The sequence below is a fragment of the Prionailurus bengalensis genome, chromosome D3 (genome assembly GCF_016509475.1).
Source record: "Prionailurus bengalensis isolate Pbe53 chromosome D3, Fcat_Pben_1.1_paternal_pri, whole genome shotgun sequence".
Classification (NCBI taxonomy): domain Eukaryota; kingdom Metazoa; phylum Chordata; class Mammalia; order Carnivora; family Felidae; genus Prionailurus; species Prionailurus bengalensis.
Genome location: NC_057356.1, coordinates 77,547,956 through 77,571,460, shown reverse-complemented (window position 1 = coordinate 77,571,460; position 23,505 = coordinate 77,547,956). Strand labels below are relative to the sequence as shown.

At 47.3% G+C, this 23,505-nt stretch overlaps 1 protein-coding gene across 1 annotated transcript; it reads right to left on the bottom strand.

The window, feature by feature from the left end:
* Positions 1 to 1,012: 1,012 nt before the first annotated feature.
* On the bottom strand, positions 1,013 to 16,900 carry SEC11C (SEC11 homolog C, signal peptidase complex subunit). Its single transcript, XM_043558999.1, has 6 exons — positions 16,344 to 16,900; positions 8,828 to 8,937; positions 5,733 to 5,882; positions 3,628 to 3,747; positions 1,859 to 1,916; positions 1,013 to 1,210 (listed from the first exon to the last, which is right to left on the bottom strand). Exons 1-6 carry the CDS (start codon positions 16,428 to 16,430, stop codon positions 1,157 to 1,159), a joined length of 579 nt encoding a protein of 192 aa, XP_043414934.1. The 5' UTR covers positions 16,431 to 16,900; the 3' UTR covers positions 1,013 to 1,156.
* Positions 16,901 to 23,505: the final 6,605 nt, after the last annotated feature.

The window sequence follows — 23,505 nt, the reverse complement described above, 5'->3', positions numbered from 1 at the left end:
CTAACACTGCTACGCGGGCCGTGGTCCGGGCACCAGCAGCTTCGCCAGCCCCGCGGAGCGGGAGCGAGTTAGGAATGCAGAGTCTCAGGCCCCGGCCCTCCCGGGTCAGAATCTGCATGTAACAACAGCCGGGTGCTCTGCGTGCTCGCGAAAGCTTGAGAACATCCTTCCCCTGTCCGGGGCCCCACGCTGGGCGGGAATGCTTTTCCCCAGGATCCCCCTGCCTCGTTTCTTAACTCTGCTCCGGGCCCTCTCCCCAGAGGCCTCCCCCGACCTCTACACGGAAAGCAGGAATTCTCTCTCGCTATCAGCTGACCCTGTTTAATCTTCCCCAGGGCGACTGTCACTCCTGAAATCGCTGTCAGTTTCTTATCTGTTCCTCCCCCACGCGGCAAACGCCATCCAGGCTAGGACTTCATGTCCCCGGCACCTAAGGCGGTGGCTGGGATAGAAGTGGCTGATACATGTCTTCGCGAAGGGGCCACCTTATATGCCGGACTCTACGGGGCGCACATGTCGCTCAAACAGCGGAGACCCCCCGAGAGGCCGCAGAAAGGGATGAGCTCCTTTTACACGTCTGTACCTTTTGTAAGTTTTCAAAGGAGTCCGCACTGTTTTCATAATTTACGAAAAGCACTGTTCCAATAATTTATCCAACCACTTCAAGATAGATCGCACCACAAAACAAAGCAGGTCACCTCTTTCCTCTTAAAAAGGTTTTAGCCTTTATTCCCTGATCGGAATATACTCTAATAAGTGAGAAATCACTTGCTTTTGAGGGCCTGTGCGTTTCCCTCGGAAATGCTATTACGTGATGTGAAGAATTTTACTTCCGAAACCCAGACATTACAACTACACCATGTGGCTTGTGCGCTGTCAACACCAGCAGGTCCAGCAATGGCCCGCCTCACTCCTGAAGTGGCACAGACCCCCGTGCTTGGTTTAGAGTGACTACGACGAGGGCCACAGAGACTGGGCAGATTCAGACCAGAGCCCACAAAAGAAAACAGTCTTTCCTGATGAATCATTTATTTGGACAAGACAAAAATGTCTCCACATTGTTTCCTTTTATACAGAAAGTGGAACATTTCAAATATATTAGTTTTTCTCTTTTGCAACAGAATTCATTTCAATCTGGTGCCAGGAACTTCTCATCCTAGGATTCGCGTTTTAGTAACACGTATGCACCCATTACAGCCAAGAGAGCGTACTGGAAAGAAAACACAGTGGAAAATTACTGGGAGGTCTGCAAATAAGTTTGCTCTATAAACGTATTCAGCTGAAGTCCGCTCAATACTAGGCTGGGGACAGAATCAAAAGGTGACCTCTTCTCTCATGCCTGCCCTGCTATGGTTTAAAAAGCCCCCAGTACATTGATGGACCAAGGATCAAGCACCCAACAAACACAGCTAATCCACTGCTCACTCTTGCGTCCGTGTCCTATTGTTCTTCGAGTGGTTGTTAAAAAAAAAAAACATCGACACCATTTTTATTGAAGTAGGGAGATCGGCATTACTGAGTCTATTGTATCGCTTTTTTTTTTTTTTTTTGGTATGTTTAAAGGTTTTCATGATAAACAGCAATGAATATATAGGTGACATTTTAGAATACACCACGAACATAAAAGATGAAAGTAATTATTTTAAATAACGAATTTCAATGTTGATAATTTAAACGGTTATGTCAGTTTGTAGTTCAATACAAATACTCTGCAAAACAGAATAACAAGGCAAACATTTTAAACAGACTGCATCTTTACAATTGCACGTGTAAAAGCGCCTATATACGTATATGTATATATATGTATATATATATATATATATATATATTTAATTCAGACATACACACAAATTCCTACCTTGAATTTTGGATAGTCATTCATTATTATGGTGACCATACCAACGTACGGTAAAAACCTAAATTGTGGGACGAAAAGCCAGAAATATAAAAACTGCTTATAATACGATGACAGCAACATTTAAAAATACTCTAACTCAGCCTTAGGAAACAAATCTTCCTTGGGAATAGCACTGATTGGGGCTGTAAGAATAATTGTCACTCCTGCCTCAAAAGGCTTTGTTAATCAAAAGCAACACAACTGACAGCCAGGACCATTTTCTAAGCAGGCACATGATTTCAACTAGAGATGCCACTTGTCTGTGCTCGCTGCATTCACCATAACAGAATTAAAATAATTAGTTGAGCTGCTTGTACAAATGGAACGGACAACTTTCATCAAGCTGGTTCTTAATTTTTTCAGGGGAGAAGTAACATTCAGATAGCCTATATGAAGACCGCTGTTAGAGAAAGCTTTCAAAGTACACGGAGAATCAGTCTGCAACTGAAGGAACATCATCATTTTCATTTCACAGGGCTTTTCAAATATAACCAACACGTCCGCTGGGCAGTGAACCCAGATGTGAATCCCATAATTTATACCCACATGTGACTATGCTCCCAGACACCGAAGGTCCGGGGCATAAGCCAGCCAATGACTCTGCTGACAAAATTAATGTCAATATGTAATCAGTGTGACCCAAGTCTCCCCTCACTCACGGGAAACGCGGTTAACACATGGGTACCCTCCAATCTTATGTTAAGTCAGCGGCTCCAACCTCCCCTTTATACACAGCCTGTCCCCAGGACAGGACAAGTAGAGGACTGACCAGCTGGAAGTCACTCCCATCTCCCCACAGATATTCAAGGTGCAACGCGGCGGTGTAAGATAGTTAAAAGGTGAGCCGAGGGAGAAAAGGAGCAGAAAGAGACCTCAAATCACAATCTGATTAGTAGAGCTGAATCTTAGAAAAGGGTAACCAGTGTTCTCCAGCCTCTGACAGCTCATGGGATTTAGAGAAGATTAACAACAACAACAACAACAAAAAAGACACTTCTAACAAGGGTTAATCATAGAAAAGGGTTACCAAGAGAGGGGAAAAATTGCCTTTTTTGTTTTTTTTATAAGAGGATACACGCTGTGCTGTGTCAGAAGCAGAACTCATTGCTGGCGCAATTATGCAAGGATGAATATTACAAGATTTATCACATAACTGTTTTGGGCAGTGAAAAACAGGAAATAACCTAAATGTGTCGCCCCCAGGAAAGGACTGGGTACGTAAGCTGTGATTTTGTGATTCTCAGGGGAACAACGGTACGTAGCCATTTAAAACTACCTGGATGTAGATTTGACACAGCCACCAATTTCTAACTTCATGTTGGGTAAAGAAACAAAATAAAATCCTCCTATGTAAAGTCATGTATTATATATGCACACGCATCTGTATAAGGCGCAGGGAACAGTGTTCCACGGTGGTTATCTCTGGGAGGGTCTCTTGTAGTTGCTATTTAAAACCACAAATACCTAACCTCTACGGGGCGATTGCTTTCAAAAACAGGATTAAACCGATGATGCAGACAATATACTTGAACTCAGTTTTTGATTTTCGGTCCTTAGTTCTGAGCTGTATTTACACCGTGGACCCCATACACGGAGCACAACTCAGACTACTCCCAACTCTCCCGACATAGACTGTTTGTAGCGAGTGATTCTATTTAGCCCGTACATTTAGTTTGTTTCTATTTTTCTGGTTCCCGAAGCCTTTATGTAACTTAAAGGTTAATGCTCACCCTCTGGCTCGTCCCACCACATCCTTCTTTTCGAGCCAGTTTTGGCCTTCTTTGTACAGGCCTCTGTCGTCAACTTCGTTATTATCTCCTTTAGTCAAAAATTTGATGTCTCCGTTATCTCTAGAAAGCAAAATAATGACTTTTCAAAATCGATTTTCAGCACGGCATCATTAGAAAGCACTTAGTTTACCCGGCACTGGACGGTCTGCTGCGGGCATTCGGACGAGCATTCCGCGAGAACTCGATCTCTCTTGGTCTGAGGGGACGGCTTACAGGGAACCATCCGACTACAACCGTCCGACTAAAGCACGAATCTACTGGCGTTTCTGCAGCCTCAAGTTCTAAAACGCCCAAGCTTTCCTGCCAACCAAAAAGCATGGCAAAGCGCAAGGGCCCCGGCAGGGCAACGATGAGCTTCCAGCAACTGCTTTCACTTTCTTAGTCCGCAAAGACCAGCGTGTCCCCGCGGATTATACTCCGCTTCGCTCAGGACACGAACTTGGTCCCGGATCACAGAGATTTGAGCGCAAGGTAATTCAAACCCCAGTGTGCCCTTACCCCTCCTCAAACCTACTTTTCCTCGCCAAATGTAGAATGTTAATGCATGATCTCCTTCACCACTGAGCAAAGTGGTATAAAATCTGGTTTGCAGAGAAACAGGAATCACAAATGGCATAAAACCAGCGTGTTAAAGAGACATGTGGGAATCATTTTAAACACTCCAAACCGATGCTTACACGGCCCTGTCACTAGAAACACAACATTATAGCATTATAGAGCTCTAAAGAGGGTCTTCTTCCAATAAAACAAATGAAAAAATGCCCCATTATAATTAGATAAAATACTGAAAGCCCACAAAGATTTGAAGCCATGCCAAAGGCAGCAAGCTGATTTGCAGCTGTGGTTATAAAGGAAATCAAGAGGATAAAAATCCACGCGGCCTCTCTCACAACTCATGCAAATTATAGAAAATCATCATTATTTCCTCCACGTTGAATAAGTTCTCTTTCAACTTCTTTATCAATGTCTTCGGGGAACACCTGGAAGCAGGGAGTGGCATGGGAACCTAATACCGGAAGCGTTCGGATAGCTGCACTACACGTGTGCGCGTCCCCCCACGTCCACGCGCGACGAGAAGATGAGAAAGGCTCTGTTCTTTTAAAACCACAAGCACACACGTCTAAGTGCAATTCCATAACTCAGGCAGGTGGAAATGCTACGCTAAGCTGCGTAAAGGTAAATGAATAGCCGAGTATATAAAACGTAACGTTTCCACTAATACTCTCTATTCCACTGATACTGTACTCTCCCATGAGAACTTAGTACATTTGAGATAGAAGCTTCTAGTTTCCCAAGCGTGTCTTCAGAGGCCACCGCTGGCATGTCAAGGAAAGGAAGCGCATCTGTGGGGGGAGAACCGGCACAGGACACGCGCTGCCCGCGCCACGGCATGAGCCGGAAAAGGCGTCTGCGTCCGTCCAGGGCTAAGGTGACCGCTGAGAGCGTGCCACTCGGTCCAAAGTGGCACAGGGAAACAGGCGGCTCTCTGCGTGTCAGAAGACAGTCCTATCGAGATCATCCTCAGCTGCGGTGGGATTGGATTCTCTCTGAGCCTCCTTCAAGTAAGTGTTAGGCTACAGCAGGTTCACCTTACGTCACACAGCAGTTTAAGTTTCCGAGGCCTCAGGAGACACCTGTTCGTCTGGTTCTCACAATCGTCCCGTGAGTCACGGTGGGAAATGATAATGTTATCAGCCCCATCCTACAGGCTGGGCGAGGTAGCAGGTCCAAAGTCACCCAATTAGTGAACGGCGGGTCTAGGAACATAATCCAGAGTTTCTGCCACTTCTAACCAGCCATTAAACCGGCTGCCAAAACTGAATTACTAAATTCTACACCTGAAACTAATATTACACTGTATGTTAACTACAGGAATTTAAATAAAAACCTGAGGGGGGGGGAACAAATGAAAAAACAAATAAATAGAAGTTTGATAACAATCAGTGCTAATGAAAAAATAAATAAAAATATATAAAAAATAAAACAAATAAAACCGGCTACCAAAATTCACCAAACAACAGCGAAAAGAAGGAAAGCCTCCTTACTTTTCATGAACTTTGATTACTCTGTGAACTATTGGAATGTCTCGTCCTTCGACTTTAAAGACCACGATTTCACCAGCTCTAATAGGGTCTTCTCGGAAGTTTGTCAGGAATAGAAGGTCGCCCCTGTGAAAGGCCGGCTCCATGCTGCCACTGGGAAGAGACACAAAATCACATCCAAATTAGCCTGGGTTCCCAAGGGTAACGTTTAAATTCACGAAGAATACAATAATAAACGTATCGGTGAGAGTCTCAACTTCCGTCGTCACGTATCTAGGACCTGTGAAACAAGTCACTGTGGTTTCCTTCTGACTGTTCGCGGTGACGACACGGAGTGAGAAAGGAAAGGATTTCTTCTTAGATTTAAGTATGAAAAGGATAGTAGCAGGCCCCTCTGTACTTTGTATTAGGTAGAGAAAAGAACCAAGTGTAATGTGAACTCTTTGAAGTAAAAGCCGCCAAGTTTTAGCCTTAAAAAACAGTCCTACGTCCACAAAGACATTACTATTTCCATTCGGAACTGCAGACCCTGAAAGCTGGTTGGTACTCTAGGGCAATTCTTGCATTTTGTGGTTCATCCCCAGCACCTAGGACATGGCATTGCCACTCAAGGAAGAGAAACCAACAAACGAATGTCTTAGGAGAGCAATCTATCCGAAAACCAAGCTGAGGGTTGGGACAGAATTCGAACCCAAGTCTTTGGGCTCCTGCAGGATCATCGTTTAGACCGTACTCTATAGGGAGCCCAATTCTAACAAATGTTGACTGTTTCTGATGTGGAGGTCAATAAATAATCCCACACGGTACCAGTTTAAACCCATGCCAAAAATCGTCGATGGAGTCAAAGTAAATTGCAATCTAGCAGAAGCCGAAATCATCAAGACACAATTCATTTTACATATGCTCATGCTTTGTCTTAACGCATGAGAAAATAAATAAGACCTAAAAATATAGCAACATAGGGGCCATGCAATCAAAAACCAGCGAGTCTGCTGAGGGCAGGAGGGGACAGGAAGAGCCAGACTGGTGAAGAAGTGGGGTGCTTTAAAGGGAAATGTGGGCTCATAACAGGTGCAGCTCAAGAAGTTGACCCTCCTGTCCCTCCCTGCACTGGAACGCCTTAAGCTTGTCAATGAATGCAGATCAGCAAGGAGAGATGCAGCAGGGACCGGCCTGTCACTAAGTACCTGCTGATGTATTTATTTTTAAGTTAAACCAATGACAGTTGAGGATAGTAACAGATCTAACAGGAAATGAATAAAAAAACAGAGAGAGTGCTAGAAATATAAATGACCGAGAGGGAAAGAAAGAGAAAACAATGAAGAACTGCAGCTAGAAAAACCTTCCGGACGAGTCTCAGAGGCAGCAAGAGTACCATTTGCCACCAAAAGCCGTTATCATGGCCCATGAGGAAAGCACTTCTTTGAAATGTTTCACTGATATCAACTACACTTGCTTTCCTCATGGGCCAGAGATTCCCCAAAGGTCAATGTTCCCCAAGGTCACACATTTCTCATGATGTCAATAGTTTATGCTGACAAACCAGAGTGCTTTAGTACTATAAAGGAGGCTTTAAAAAAAAAAGTCCCCAGATACTGCAATGTTACAACAATTTCTTTGTACGACTGTGTCTGTGTGATTTAAGGAAAACCAGAACACCTGGGATCTAATTTTGGATCTGCCAAGAGTAACTGTAAGACGCAAGTGGCTTGGCCTCGGTGGGCCTCAGGCTCTTTATCTGTTAAGTGAGAAGGCCCATCTGAATTTGAGGTTTTTTCATTTCTATTTAGGAAAAAAAAAAAAAAAAGCCTTGAAACCCTTCCTTCAAACGAAATCTTACGAGGAAGCATCACCACCTACAATACATACAAATGGAGCCGTCATGACTAAAGCAAGGCTGGGGTGTCTAGAATCCACACACTCGATCCCATTCTCCCTCCTAACCTGTCCACTGGCCCCCCGGGCAGTCCTAGAGCGCAGTGTGAAAACCAGTGAATTGGGATCCCGTATGCTATCCGAAGGCTCCTACATTTATGGAAGCAGTGTACCCCTAGAAGTAGGCCCCTTGGCCGGCCACACAGGGGCAACCTGCTGAAGCCAGGGCCATGGCCGAAGCCCCATGGTGTGGTAGCAGGTAGCAGGGGAGGGAAAGGGCACTGGTCTGGAAGCCAAGAACCCTGTGTGCTGACCTTGGCTCTTGCACCGGCCAGTGGTGACCCCGCTCATAAAACAAACGGGCTCCAGGGGCGCCCGGGTGGCTCAGTCGATTAAGCGTCCGACTTCGGCTCAGGTCACGATCTCACGGTTCACGAGTTTGAGCCCCGTGTCGGGCTCTGTGATGACAGCTCAGAGCTTGGAGCCTACCTTGGATTCTATGTCTCCCTCTCTCACTCGAGCTCTCTCTCTCAAACATAAATAAAACATTTAAAAAATTTTTTAAAAAATAACAGCCTCCATTCCCACCCACCGTAAGGCTCAATGGTCTAAGACACACGGACAGAGAGCATCTTGAGGTACCTAAGGACTCCCAAATATGGTTATTTAATTTCAAACTGATTAAATTTTCCCCCTTGCCTGACTTTACAGCTATATGAAGTGAATTAAAGTATTAACTTTTCTAAATTTAACCTCCTGTGCTTTATAAGAGTAATAGTCTCAAGAGAGTAGCCACCTACACCAGTATTGCAGAAGAGGCTTGAAAAAATACAGCACGCTCCGCTAGGCACCGGGGATATACACTTCCCTGTCTGCTTGGCACAAAGAAAACCAAGTAACGGCTTTAAATTACTTATGTTTCAAAATCAATTAATGCATAAATAACATATGATCGTTATTTTAGGCAGATTAAAGCATTAAAATACAAAAGCAAATATATTGCACTGGAGCATTAGCATCAACACGATAAAAGCTCTAAAATATCTGTTGAGAAAGACAAGATTTGTCACCAAAGGTCAGAAACAATGAAAAGAGGTATCAGCAGAAAATTCTAACACTTTATCCAACCAAAATCCCCAGTCTTGGTTGCCGTGCAGGCTTTCGCTCAAGGCGACGCTGCTCCTCTGTGACAAGGCGGCAGCCTAAGAGCCTGCAGAACCTACCTCAGCACCACCACGATGGGGCTCTCGCTGCCGGTGAGGACGATCAAGCCTTTCCAGATCATAAGCGCAGAAGACACGATCATGGCGAAGTTTAATACCTGGTAATAGAGCTGGAACGAAAAAGGCCAAACCCCAAGTGAAAACCAATGGAATTATATTCACTAGCCCTAAGCTGGGGATGAGCTGGTTTTTGAACAAACAAACAAACAAACAAACAAACGAAGCTGTGTTTATTTTAGGACATTAAACTAAGTCACGCAAACTACAAACTTAGGTAGCATTTCAACTTTTGTCCGTGGAATTAGCCTTCCATTTATTGTTTCTCTTTCAATGAGAGAAGAGAGAGAAAACAACAACAACAACAAACCAGAGCAATCCACAGGACCCACTTTATTAAAGCCTCGGTAAGACTCAACTTACCTCTCTGGGATTTCCCAGAACCCTCAACCTTGAAGAGTCCCTTACTCAAATTCGCAACTACTTGGATGGAACTGGAGGGTATCATGCTAAGCGAAATTAAAGAAGGACAAATATCATATGACTTCACTCATAGGAGGACTTTAAGATACAAAACAGATGAACACAAGGGAAGGGAAGCAAAAATTATATAAAAACAGGGAGCGGAACAAAAACATAAGAGACTCTTAAATACGGAAAACAAACAGAGGGTTACTGGAGGGGTTGTGGGGGGCGGGGAATGGGCTAAATGGGTGAGGGGCACTAAGGAATCTACTCCTGAAATCACCGATGCACTATATGCTACCTAACTTGGATGCAAATGAAAAAAAAAAAGTCTGTTACTCAAGTTCTACCCCGAGGGCCTACCGCTCTGGCAGAGAGAGGGCACGTCTGATGTGAGAGCCTGGCACAGAGCCTAGAACCACCCCTTGGCGCCCTGGCCAAGGAGGCCCCACATGAGGCTTCACAGTCCTCTAGCACTTAGCAATGAGGCTGTTCTGCATCTCAAATTACATTTCAAAGTGAACAAAAACTTTAAACACCTGGAAGTTTGCACTTTCCATAAACGTTTTAGAAAGTAAATGATATCTGGTTAAGAACACAGGCAGAAAGCCACTCAAGACAATATCGAGTTCGAAGCTGGCCTCGTCCCACCTTAGACCACTGAGTGAACATCGACCCGGCTTGTCCTGCTGAAGCTCAAGGCTCTTCCTTGCTGACAGCCTCGCCTGCCACACCCACCAGCCCCTGGCGACGACAGGGGAAAAGCAACACCTGCCCACATCCCAACACCCTTCCGGCTGTAGCTGAATTGTTGGGCCAGACGTCTCCGGTCTTCCAAGAGGCTTTAAGGACAGAAGTCACTGTGCCTACTGCTACTCGAAATGTAAGTCCTTCAGGGCATTTCCCTTCGGGGCCTCCAGGCTGGCTCCTTACTCCAGTACCTGCCTCTATCCTCCTCCTCACGACCCCTGCCTTGGGTGACCCGACGAGCCACGTGGACGGCCTACCCAATCCTCTAGGGTCTCAGTCCCTAGACATCCTCATTTCTAAAGACCTCCTTCCCCCACCCGAACCAACCACTTTTGGCAACACACGTGGAACTGAAACTCCTCAATCCCCACGTCTCTGATTCAATGACCCCCCCCCACCTGCCCACATACGCCTGTGCAGTCACCTACGTGGCAGGACTCTTGCTCTTTCAGGGGCCACCCCCCACCGACCCACCCATTCGCTCTACACATTCTACTCTCTAAATACTTCTGGACCCTGTTCCAACCTCTCCATTCCCACTGGCTGCGCTCTCATCCGAGTCACCAACATCGCCCACTGGGCAACTGCAAGAGCCTGCTGACCAGTCTCCCGACGTCCACGCACACCTCTTCCAGTGCGTTCTCCCTGTTACAGCCCGTACTCATTTTCAGAGGCGCCTCTGGCCATCTGATCGTCTCCATGCCCTGCTCCGACCGCATCCCTTCAACTGTGTGCCACTGCTCTGAGGATAAATACGGTCTCTTACGCCCTGTCTGGTACATCCCCAAATCCCTAGCTTCGGCTGGTGAAGCTCACTGCGCTCCAGGTGCTCTAATGGCACCTGTCAGCGCTTCGGAGAGCACACGCTCCCATCCACTCCGGGACCTCACCTGGCTGCTTCTTCTGGCCAGAGGCTCTCTCCCCAGACTCCTCAGCATACCTAATGCTTGCTCGTCTTAAATCCTGCCTTCGGCATCGGCTCCCCAGGGAAGCCTTTCCTGACCCACTAGAACTAGGAGTCAGCAAACTTTTTCTGCAAGTGGCCAGATAATAAGTGTTTTCGGTTTACAAGCCACAGGGTCTCTGTTGAAGTGACTCAGCTCTGCCACTGTAGTGAGAAAGAAACTAAAGACGATATGGGAAAGAATGAATATGGCCGTGTTCTAGTAAAACTTTTACACAGTCTCACTGCATCCTGTACTTCTTTATGCCATCCATCACTATTGTAATTATACACATCATTTTTTTTTTTTAGAAAGAGAGAGGGCACAAGTGAGTGAGGAGGAGAGAGAGAGAGAGAGAGAGAGAGAGAGAGAGAGAGAAGTGGGGCTCACCCGGGGCTTGTGTTTTTACCGGAAGCGGGGCTCGTGTTCACCCAAAGTGGGGCTCAAGCTCACCCAGGGTGGGACGTAAATTCGTGAACTGTGAGATCATGACCTGAGCGGAAGTCAGATGTTTAACGACTGACCCACCCAGGCGGCCGATATACGTATCATTTCTAATGTGTCTTTCACGTTAGACTGTAAGTTCCACAAAAGCAAGGGTCAGTTTGGCCTTGTTCACAGCTGTATCTTGTTCAATACAGGTCTGGCAAAGAGTAAGTACTCAATTTGTTGAATAAAAAGTGAGAAAATAAATATCTTTAATACACAGTGGGTACAAACTACTAGTAAGAAAAACACTAAAATCCCAACAACAACAAAAAGAGGTAAGAGCTGAAGACCATTAATTTTCCAAAGAAGAAATACAGCAGTGAATAAACACTTGAAGTGTTCAAACCAAATGCTGCTTCCCCCCCTCCCCTTTTTTTATGCCTAGAAAATTTCAAGTTTGGGTGGGATTTTTTTTGTTTTTTTTGTTTTAAAATTGTTTTAATGTTTATTATTTTGAGGCAGGGAGAGAGAGAGAGAGAGAGAGAGAACAAATGGGTGAGGGGCAGAGAGTGAGGGAGACACAGAATCCGAAGCAGCTTCCAGGCTCTGAGCTGTCAGCACAGAGCCCCATGTGGGGCTCAAACTCACGAACCGTGAGATCATGACCTGAGCCAAAGTCGGACACTTAACTGACTGAGCCACCCAGGGCACCTCTGGGGTTTTTTTTTTTTTTTTTTTTGGTTTTTTTTGTTGTTGTTGTTCTTAATGCCAATACTCAGTGCTTGCCCAGGGTACACTGTGGCACGATATGGGCGTGTGCAATGTGCATGTGGATACGACCATGGTGAGAGCGATCTGGCATTAGTATCACAAGGTTACTTTCAGCCCAATAATCCCCCTTCTAGGAATTCAGTGTACAATAAAGGCAGATAGATATGCGTCACGGTCCCCGTTCTAGTAACAGAGAGAAAGAAATAAAGGAGCAACAGCAGAGAAACGATTGCGTAAATAATGGCAAGCTACTGCACTACTTAAAACCAAAGTGTATGTGGGCTGCAGGAGAATCTCCACAAACTACAACAGTTTGTCAGACAAACACAAGAAGACGCCCTCAAGTGCTGGCAGAGGCCATCTTAGCATGGTGGAATTCATGGCTGAATTTTCTTCTCTTAAACTCTTCTCTATGCTTTAAAATAGTGACGGGCCTGGAAGAATTCCAAAGTCTGGGGAAAATAAATGTTTCAAGGGATTTGACAGAATATTGTATGGCCATTAAAATAATTACTTTGAAGAGTGTGACAAAACAGGAAAACCCAATCTCACATGGCAGTGGGTGGGAAAAGCCGAGTTCCTATTGTTATGAGTGTATGTCTGTGAAGTTATGTCATTGCAGGTGGTTGTGAAGGAAACAACTGAGTGGAAACGTAAAAATGGATAAAAATGACCATGAAGACGTTTTGATGTAACAGTCGAAAAGAAGGTAAATCGAATTCAAAATTAAAGTTACACACCATATTTAAAAAAAAAAAAAAAAACTGGGGCGCCTGGGTGGCTCAGTCGGTTGAGCGTCCGACTTCGGCTCAGGTCACCATCTCACAGTCCGTGAGTTCGAGCCCCGCGTCGGGCTCTGGGCTGACGGCTCAGAGCCTGGAGCCTGCTTCGGATTCTGTCTCCCTCTCTCTCTGCCCCTCCCCACCTCATGCTCTGTCTCTCTCTGTCTCAGAAATAAACATTAAAAAAACAAAACAAAACAAAACAAAAACTCTTTGGCAGAGCATCTGGGTGGCTCAGTCGGTTAAGTGTCTGACTCTTGGTTTCCGCTCAGGTCATGATCTCATGGTTCATGGTTTCGAACCCTGCATCAGGCTCTGCACTCTGAGCGCGGAGCCTGCTTGGGAATTCTCTCTCTCTCTCTCTTCTCTCTCTCTCTCTCCCCCCCCCCTCAAAATAAGTAAATAAAAACTTTATATATATTTTAAAAAATCCTCTTTGTCTACTATGTCAATAGCAAATTATGAAACTCTCAGTAAATTCCCAGAAGTGCAAATAAGGAGACCGGACTGCCAAGCAGATATGGTTAAGGTGTCGGGCTGTAATACATTAAATTGTTGCTTCCAAAGTTAAATCCGCCTTGCAGGGTACCTTGGTCTCAAGCAGTAGTTGTTCACTGTAGCTCACATTCAGAAACTTCTGCACCCACTCTGCCTTGAAGGATTTGATAAGTAAATGTTGTTTCGTTATGAATTGCAGATCTGCCCGGGAAAGCCACAAGCCACCATTTTGAACAGAAATTGTCATTTGTAGACCAGCTTTCAAACCATCGGTCTCCACCCTGATAAAAGCAAAGCGTAGGGGCGCCTGGGTGGCGCAGTCGGTTAAGCGTCCGACTTCAGCTCAGGTCACGATCTCGCGGTCCGGGAGTTCGAGCCCCGCGTCGGGCTCTGGGCTGATGGCTCAGAGCCTGGAGCCTGTTTCCGATTCTGTGTCTCCCTCTCTCTCTGCCCCTCCCCCGTTCATGCTCTGTCTCTCTCTGTCCCAAAAAGAAATAAACGTTGAAAAAAAAAATTAAAAAAAAAAAAAAAGCAAAGTGTAAATCCTCGCCACTTATGTTATAAAGACCCGGCACTAAGACTACCTTTTCCAGTATGATTTTCTGTGCTTGCAAAATTCATCATGGGGAAGTAAAATCAAATCCCCCCCCCCCCAAAAAAAACACTTCCTTTGAGCAAGACATCGATTTGCTAAAGAAACGACCGATTATACAAAAACCTAATAACCAAGCTAGTTGCAAAACCACAGATCATACTTCAACCCCCTACTTTTAAGAGACTGGCTAATCCAAGTCTAGGCTTGAAATCCTAGAATCTAGAGACACAATTTGGATTGAACTGCTGACAAACTGGGATCTAACAATCTGCCACCACGTTTCACTGGTGTCTCCTGTTAATTCATCTTCGCCTACCAATTTTAGACGCTTGGCAATTCACAACCCCAGCAAAGTTTAGAAGCAAGCCCACACTCAGTCTTTGTCAACCAAAAATGAAATAGCTAACGTCTGAGAGTTTTAAGCAAACATTCCGGACCAGAGATTCTGGCCCACAAAGCAGCAGACATGCCAGCCGCTGTGTTTCTTCCTTCCTCTGTTCCTCACTGCAGAAACAAAGAATCCTTGTTTTTGTATGTGGCTCTCGCCTTACTTTAGAGCAAGCTGGGGCGGCAGAGAAAGGGGGTCCCACTTCCAAGATTGCTGGAGCATGCATGCCTGACAAGGTGTCAGAGAATGCTATTTTGGAGGGGAAAAGAAAAAGAAACAAAAGGACAAAGCTTAAAAGGAGAGGGGGGAAAAAAAAGTACCAGGAGGCAGCAGATTTGAGCCTCTGAATTTTAATGAGAAAACTAGCAAAACATAGACAATGCAAGAGCCAACAGGCCTAATCACTGAGAGAGGGAATATACAGATTTTTCAAAAAGCAAACTAGTTTAGGAATTGATACATTCGTCAGAAGGCCTTCTCTGATCGTCTGCGATTATAACCACCCGCAATCAGTACCAGTTTTAGAGACATTTAAAAACGCTAGCCAATTAAGTCTAGATTTTTAAATAAAGCTCCCTTTTCTGGAGGTTCTTGGGAATAGCATCGGTGCTCAGGGAATTAGCTGTTGGTTTTTCAAGCTGTTGATAATCACTGCCACAACTCCTCTTAATCACAGAAACTCCCAAGGGCTCATCAGCTAGGCACACCTAGAAACAACCAGGTTCTAGACATAGTTCATGAAGTTCAAGTCACCAAACTCTCCCGCCACCGCAGTAGTATGTAATTCTATTCGGGGAAAAAACATAACAAACCGTATGTCCACAGGAACACGTTGTGCCATGCCACAGGCATCACCCGACTCCTCAATATAGTGGCAAAAATGACAGGATGTCTCAAAATCATGAGAATTTATACCATTTTCAAAGACAATCAAAATTACCAATAGGATGGTTCCATTTTTCTTAGCATAGTTTATTGTTAGTATCAATAGAAGAATTAGGATCCATTAGGCTCTAACGTGCCCTACAGGTCCCCTAAATTCTCTCTCTAGAAGCTTACGCTGTGGCGTTTTTCCGGGGTGAGAGGGCCTCCTTTCCAGTCGCTCCTCACTCTCGCCTTATATTGAAGACTCAAAGGCAGCGATGCTGGCCAAAGAGCTGACTAAGGAGAGAGCAAGAAGGAAGTTTTCCTCCGAGGTCACAGAAGAGCGAAAAGTCCACCCCAGCTGCCCAGGGGCCCCACGCTAACTGCCTCCTACATTCAAGGTGCAGCCAGATGACAGAGTCGGAGATTAGCGAAGAGTTTTGGAACACTGCATCAGTCTAAAATGATTGAGCACCACCAGTGAGATCGCCAGGCACAAGGAGCTTTGTTTAGTCCCGACGCACGGTGGGCAAAACACTTCGCAGAGAGCGAAGCAATTACTTCGGGAGGCAGCACTGGACAGTTCCCACTGCCAGAAAGTTCTTTCCTTTCGCCTGCCTTTCCGCCCCTTCTATCCTCGGGCAGCCTTCTTCGGGATGTCAGGCCTCACAGAGAAGTCTATTCCCTCCTCCAGGGGGTGGCCCTTCAAACAACGTGCAGACAGCTGTCACTCACGGCCGAGTCATCTCTCGCTTTCTCCACCACATTTGACATCCACGGAACTAGATTTCTATCCTCTTCCCCTTCCTGGCCACACTCCCCTCACTGCGCTCGGGTCAGCGCAGGAAAGCGTACACCCGTGCCCACACGTAGGTTTGCGCGGACTTGAACCCAGGGCCTCTGAGAGGCGGGTGGGGGAGCCTGGGGGCGCGGGGCGCTGTCCTTGCCCGAGCCCTACCCAGGGAGCCCCGACTTCCCGCAGTCGCAGCCTTTTCTTGCTCCCGGGCGCGCCCCCAGCGCGGGTCTCCCTTACCTGGCGCTTGTTCATCTTCCTCAGGTCCCCGAAGATGTCCAAGCCGGAGGCCGGGAGATGCGTGCCCACGGCGCCCGCGCGCACCATGGCGGGCTCTCCAGGGGCCCGCACGGCCCGCCAGCTCCGGGTGCCACAGACAGCTGCGGAGCACCGGCCGGGCCCCCGCCCACCAGCCCCTCGGCCTTGCGGGCCACGTGACTGGCGACTCGCTCGGGCGTCTGGGGGTGGTAGTCCTGCGCGTCTTAGCCAGCGGGCCGCCGGGAAGAAACTGGGAAGAAGAAAACTACCACTCCCAGAATGCCGCGGGGCGAGAGGCTCGTCCAGTGAAGGCCCAGCGCTCCTGGGGAGGGCAGCGATGGGACTCAGGAGCTTTGTCCGACCCTTCGGAGCGAACTTGGAAAAGAGAGTGATCCTGCATATCGCAGAGACAACTCGGGGAAGTGACTATTCAAGAGGAACTGAATTCCCCAAGACTCTGGTCAGGCGCCAAAAGGACACCTAAAGCTCCCTGGCACTCACCTAACCGTGTACCTTAGCCATTGGATGACTGCGCCGGGCGGAGGCGGGGCCTCTGCATTGGCAGCCGGCAGTGCTGAATCGGGGAGGAGCCTAAAGAAAGGCCAGGCGAGTGGGCGGGGCTTGGAAGAGGCGGGATTTTTGAAACGTTGGAGTTCTGTGCTCTGTAAGAAGTGGTAGGATTCTGAATGCAAGGAAGCATCTTTGTATCTTTTTGACCGTAGTTGTGTTGCGCTAAATGTTACTTGAATGAGTAAATAACCACCTAATTTTGTACACGAGGAAACAGAGGCCCAGAAAGTCTGTATGATAATGGGTCAGAGTCTGGATTAGAACTCACATTTTACAATTTCCAAATCCTGGATTACTGCTGTCCCGATCCTAGATTAGCTAGATCATTCATTGACTCAATTACGCAGTATTTATTTCATTCGTTTATTCACAAAGCTTTTTGAAGCATCAACTATGCACCTGGCCCTGTGCTAGGCACTTGAGAAACATCAGTGAACAAAACAAGCAAAGATCCCTGCCCTTATGAAGCTTACATTCTAGCAGAAGTCGGTATAATAAATAAATTACATAGTATCTAGAGGGCAGTGGTGCTATAAATAAGAAAGGCAGGTAAGAGGGGGGAAGGGCTCTGGGGGAAGGGGGCAGGTTGTAGTTTAAAATATCCCAAAAGCTAACTCACTATAAAGCTGATGAAAGGTAAACTCTGGGACCCTTCGCTCGCTCGCAAAGGCGCTTTTGAAGGACCTGGAGAAAAAAAAATGGTCATATAGTTTTGTAAAGTTTTCAAAAGCAAGGTATTTGAATTGCTGTTGGTTGAGTCTTGTTTCTTTGCATTCCAATCTCCCCTCCACCATACTTCATGTTGGAAGGACAGGAGCATTTTGAGGATCCAGCTAAGGAGAAGTTGAGTTGGAAATATATTTAGTTTGGGTTTAGCAGATACATTTGTGTGGTTCACGGCCATTCCCTGCCACCCTGCTGTAGGAATGGCCTTAACACTAGGCTCTTAAAAACAGGGAAAGAGGGGCGCCTGGGTGGCGCAGTCGGTTAAGCGTCTGACTTCAGCCAGGTCACGATCTCGCGGCCCGGGAGTTCGAGCCCCGCGTCGGGCTCTGGGCTGATGGCTCAGAGCCTGGAGCCTGTTTCAGATTCTGTGTCTCCCTCTCTCTCTGCCCCTCCCCCGTTCATGCTCTGTCTCTCTCTGTCCCAAAAATAAATAAACGTTGAAAAAAAAAATAAAAAATAAAATAAAATAAAAAAAAACAGGGAACGAGGCCCTTTGAAGGAGATAAAGCAGAAGCTGTGACACCTGACCGGACATCCTGCCCAAGGGCAGGGTCCACGCTCAGCATCCACACATTCCCTCCGTGTGATATGGTTGTGACAAGTGTGATCTTGGAGATCCCTCGGGAATCAGCTCCTGATGCTACTGGGCCCTCAGTTTTGTCTGTTTGTCTTGTTCTTACAAAGGAAGTCATTAAAGTAAGTGCGGTCTCGAAGTACCACTAAGCCACCCCGAAGTCTCCAACCCCACCCCCTGACTGGGGCTTTTGTCGCTTTGTCTCTGTTCTCAGCTCTTCATTCTCTATCTCTGGCAGTTCTGTGATATCAAGTACAGAGTCTGAGCTCCCAGTAGCTTATTTCTTCCAAAGACCGAGGAAAAGGAGCAGAATTGAATTACCGTAAGCCCTGCTGCCAGTATCTGGGGAGATCTAGTTTCGTGCCAGAAATCAAGCATTCTTCTGCCTAGGTGTTGATTCTGGAGTTGCCTTGGATTTGCTGCATATCTTAAACCAAAATGTAATATTGCTTTCTTTTCCTTCTTCCATGGAGAAATAGGCATACTAATTTTCTGAATGAAATCACCTAAACACAGGCCGATCCCATGCACTCTCCCTTCTATCATGTGGCATAATCAGAAAGAAAACTTTAAGAGATCGCCTATACGACAATCGGTTCACTCTCTTACCTACTGATTTGTCTGTTCCATTGAGCGCTAGGAACCCAGAGGTGAGTAAGACACAGTTCTTAAATCCAGCCGAAGCTGTATATGTGCAGACATGATTATCATACGGAGTAAGAGGTGAACGACGTAGGACGCAATCAAAGGTATGCACTCTGGTTTAGAACCCTCTTAGCACATCTGGGTAGCCCTTGTGAGTGGGGGGAGGGGGGCAAAGAATTGGTACAGAGTCAATACCAGCTAACATTTTTTTCCCCATATTTACTTTGTAGCAGGTAAACGCTTCTTTATTCTTATTAGCAATTACCAAAATCGTATTTTACAGAAAATGGAAAACAAGTCTCGGATATGATAAGCAGCTTTCCCAACAAAACAGAGCTAAGAGAAGGCAGAGCCAGGATTGGAATCCAGGTCTGCCCCGTCCACACTCATTCTCTTGCCTCCTACACCACGGAGTCTCTGTTGCTTTCTGCCTTTTCAAGCCCCTGGGACTGATGAGCAGACACAGTTCAGGTGGGAGTTTCGACTTTCAATTCCCAAGCCCAAGCTACCGCCTACAGACCGAAGGTATTGGAAACCGTCCTGAGCGCGGCAGAATCTCAGGGATCTTCATGTCCTTGGGCTGGAGGGAGAGAGGTAGGACTCGTTCTTAAGTGAAGACCGGGGCAGAATCTCAGGGATCTTCATGTCCTTGAGCTGGAGGGAGAGAGGTAGGACTCGTTCTTAAGTGAAGACCAAGCAGGAAGACATCCGATGGATGACTTGGAATCTGGTCAGCCCTCGAGGGAACACTGGAGCTTGGCTGGCTGGGCAGGAATGAGTCGCTTCGTGTCAGATCTGAATTAGCAGCACCTGGTTAACGGGCCGACACCACCATTCTGAGTTGCCCTGTGCCCTTGTCACCTTTTGCATCCGTGGAAGGATAGCCTGGGAATAGCCGCGCCGTCCCCCAGGGACGTCATCATCAGAGCGTGGAAACTTGGCTGCCTCTTCTCCTCAATCTATCTGCCACCTGCTGCCTAAGCGCTCTTGTCAGAATAAGCCACTTCTCCAGCTGCCACCTCTTCTGTCCCACCCAGCTCCTCTGATTACCGCCCTGTGCGTCACAGTTGCTACGGCCACCCATGAGGGGACTTTATGCTAAGTGTCAGGAACAGCGACGGGAAGGCAGGGAGGCAGACCACGTTCACTAATCAAAGATGCTCATTGCCTTGTATGTCCCACGCCACTTGGCTGTCACGTGACTCTCAAAAGCTTTTGAAACTTGGCTTCTTGGGGCGCCTGGGTGGCTCAGTCGGTTAAGCGTCCGACTCTTGATTTCGGCTCAGGTCATGATCTGGCGTTGGTGAGTTTGAGCCCCGCGTTGGGCTCTGCGCTGACAGCACGGAATCTGCTTGGGGTTCTATCTCCCTCTCTCTCTGCCCCTCTCCTGCCTGCTCTCTCTCTCTCTCTCTCTCTATCTCAAAATAAACAAAAATAAACTTAAAAAAAAAAACTTAGCTTCTCAGTTTATCTCTATTTGAAAAAGAGAAAAAGCTAGGCAGACATATTCTTACATTTGCTCCGTCCACGAGGCTCGGTACTTTGTGCGAGAGTTTGACAGACACAGGACAATGCCCTGTGGTGCTGGGCACCCCGGAACAAGATCCAGGAGATCTGTGCTGCCCTCCTTGCTGTGCCCCTGCAGGGCAGTATCACCTCGAACCACCCATCTTTCTCCTTGGGCCTCCGTTTCCTCATCTGTAGAAACAAAGTCGTGGCCTCTAAGGTTCCGTGGCAAGTAAAATTTCACAGCCATGGCCTCCAGGGGGCAAAATGTAAGTACCTTTTCCTATAGCCTGGAAAAGTTCTATTAAAGCCCCCTTCTGCCTCGTGTGCAGTAACTTAGTACAATCACTTTCAGTTTTAAAACTGGGTCCATTTGAGAGTATTTAAATACTCGCTCCCACCCCCTCCTTTTCCTCCCCAGATGGCAACCGAGTTAAGGGAGGCATATCCTGACTCGCAGGGCCTGTAGTTTGCATCTGTTTCTCCTTGATCTGTTTCCCTCCTGTTCCAGAATCCTGGAAAATGTAGTTTGTCTTACCTGGTCCTTGGATGTGAGCTCTTCCCCTACGGAGTCACCGGCTTCTGTCCTTGCTGCCCCCATTGACGTGCCTGTCCTGGCCTCAGCCTTCATGTGCGCATGCTTCGCCTCAAGCCCCAGACTTACGGGATGTACCTGGTCTGCTTTTTGGGTCCTTTCTCGACTGTCTTCCCAAGTCTTTCTGATCCCGAAGTGGGTTTCGGTACATCACTCGGCGTCATTTGGCCTTAAAGCCCTGCGTCCCCTCCTCTCTTCTCTCTTACATCCCTGGAGCTCAGGGGACACTGGCAAAGTGCTCAGAGGCCCAGATGAGGCACTTCCAGTCTGGAATGACCAATCTTTGAACAAAGCGTGTATGGGCCGCCCGGGTGGCTCAGTCGTTCAAGCATCTGACTTCGGCTCAGGTCATGATCTCACAGTTCGTGGGTTCGACCCCATATCGGGGTCGGGGCTGACAGCTCAGAGCCTGGAGCCTGCTTCAGGTTCCGTCTGTCTCTTTCTCTCTCTCTCTCTCTCTCTCTGTCTCTGTCCCTCCTCTGCTCGTGCTCTCTCTCAAAATAAATAAACATTTAAAAAAAGAAGAACAACAACAACAACAAAGCATGTATCTTTAGACCTTGCTCGATCTTCAGGACTCAGCTGGAAGGGGGTGGAAGCAGACAGCCTGGTAATCTGTACCAGTTCCCCTCTAACTTTCCTCTCCATGCCCGACCTTAGAGGTTTCAAAGGGATTCAAAGAAAAATTGCTTATGCTGGAGAGCAGCCCCCTTCATATCCTTTTGTTTTTACATCTGAATGGTGCCTTTGATCTTAGAAATCAAGAATTCATCGCCTTAACCTGAGATTCTGAAATGATCCCTTCTGCCCCAAAGGAGGTAACTCCCCTTTGGCTGTCCGTGTTGGGGCAAAGACAGAATCTTGGGGCACAAAGGAAGGGATTACGAGGTAGGACATGGAGGGGCACGCGGGTAGCTCGGTCGGTTAAGCGTCCGACTCTTGATTTCGGCTCGGGCCATGGTCTCACGGTTCATGAGATCAAGCCGCACGTCGGGCTCTGCACTGAGAGCACGGGGCCTGCTTGGGATTCTCTCCCTCCCTCTCTTTCCGCGCCTCCCCTGCTGACACCTGCCCTCTCCCTGTCTCTCCCTCAGAAATAAACATTTAAGAACAAGAAGTGGGACATGGAAACGTGGAGCAAAACTATTAATAATATACATGACAATTCTGTGAAGGCATGGCCTGCCTCTGCTAAATGTGAATTCGAAGCTTAAAACTAACAGTCTGCTACTTTTGCAGAAACTCACTAAAATGAATTGCATTTATTGAATCTTTACTGCTTACGTTGTCCCAGGACCTAGGTGCTTAGCAGTGCATAATACTGACGGGGTTCCTGCTTGCATGAAGACGTAAACATAAATAATTAGGACAATTTTAGACATTTATAATGTTACGAATGACTAGGGGAGGTCAGCCATGCCACCTAAATCGCGGGAAGATTTAGAATCTGGTTTTCTGTCAACCCTCTGGGGCAGGACGGCTGGAGAACGTGCAGTTACTGGGAGAGTACAGGGCAGTGTGGATGTAGATCAGTGTCCAAGCGCTCAGCTTGGGGGTCAGCCTCTAAGAACAGGGTGTTTTGGTTTTTTTTTTAATTTTTTTTTCAACGTTTATTTATTTTTGGGACAGAGAGAGACAGAGCATGAACAGGGGAGGGGCAGAGAGAGAGGGAGACACAGAATCGGAAACAGTCTCCAGGCTCTGAGCCATCAGCCCAGAGCCCGACGCGGGGCTCGAACTCAAGGACCGCGAGATCGTGACCTGGCTGAAGTCGGACGCTTAACCGACTGCGCCACCCAGGCGCCCCGCGAACAGGGTGTTAAGAGAGGCGGGAGGGCCAGGAGCCGCCCCCATGTTCCAACAGGATCCTGATCTCAGCCACGGGTCCTGGCACAGATTCCCGGTCACCATGGGCCGACCTCAGTGCCTGTCCCATTGTGGCCTCGGTGGTCCTGCCCAGGAATGGGCGCCATACGCAACTGGCACAGAAAAGTCTCTCCCTCCGTGTCTGGGTCTCGGTGCGGTCACGTTTCCTCAGGAACCACACAAGAAGAGGCGACGTGTTTCCAGAAAGAAGGAGAGGAGGACCCAGTGCGATGTTCCGGGCAAAACAGACACCACGTCTGAGTTCCATGTCCCGGAGGTCCCAGGCACGACCTGGGTTGCACGATGGCCCCGGTATTTTTATAATAAAGTCCCCTTTTGGTTTAACTTGGGGAAAACTGGGTTTCTGTCACGGGTTCCAATAGCCTTAACCAATACAGAACATTCTTACAACCGTGCAGGTGGACTCATGTGAAGAGGGAGAATGGGAAGGAGGCGGGCTGGCTTCCATAATAGAAGGAAATGAGGGGCTGTAAACATTCTTCCCTTCTGCCCTCCCTGACCCCTTCTCCCCACAGAGGCTCTCTGGAGCCAGAAGCGAGAAGCATCGTAGGCTGGGCCTCAGGATAGGCTCAAGGGCCAATCCACTCAGAAGCTGCCACACGGGTCACAGAACAGATGCTACGCGGCATGTCGCTTAACGT

Bases quoted from the DNA above. Each gene is read 5' to 3' on its own strand.
- SEC11C (XM_043558999.1), bottom strand. From the start codon at position 16,430: ATGGTGCGCGCGGGCGCCGTGGGCACGCATCTCCCGGCCTCCGGCTTG. The intron at 1,917-3,627 runs GTGAGCATTAAC...CCCACAATTTAG, and splicing joins GTGGTGGGACGAGCCAGAGG to GTTTTTACCGTACGTTGGTA. The intron at 1,211-1,858 runs GTAGGAATTTGT...TTTTCTTTCCAG, and splicing joins ATGACTATCCAAAATTCAAG to TACGCTCTCTTGGCTGTAAT.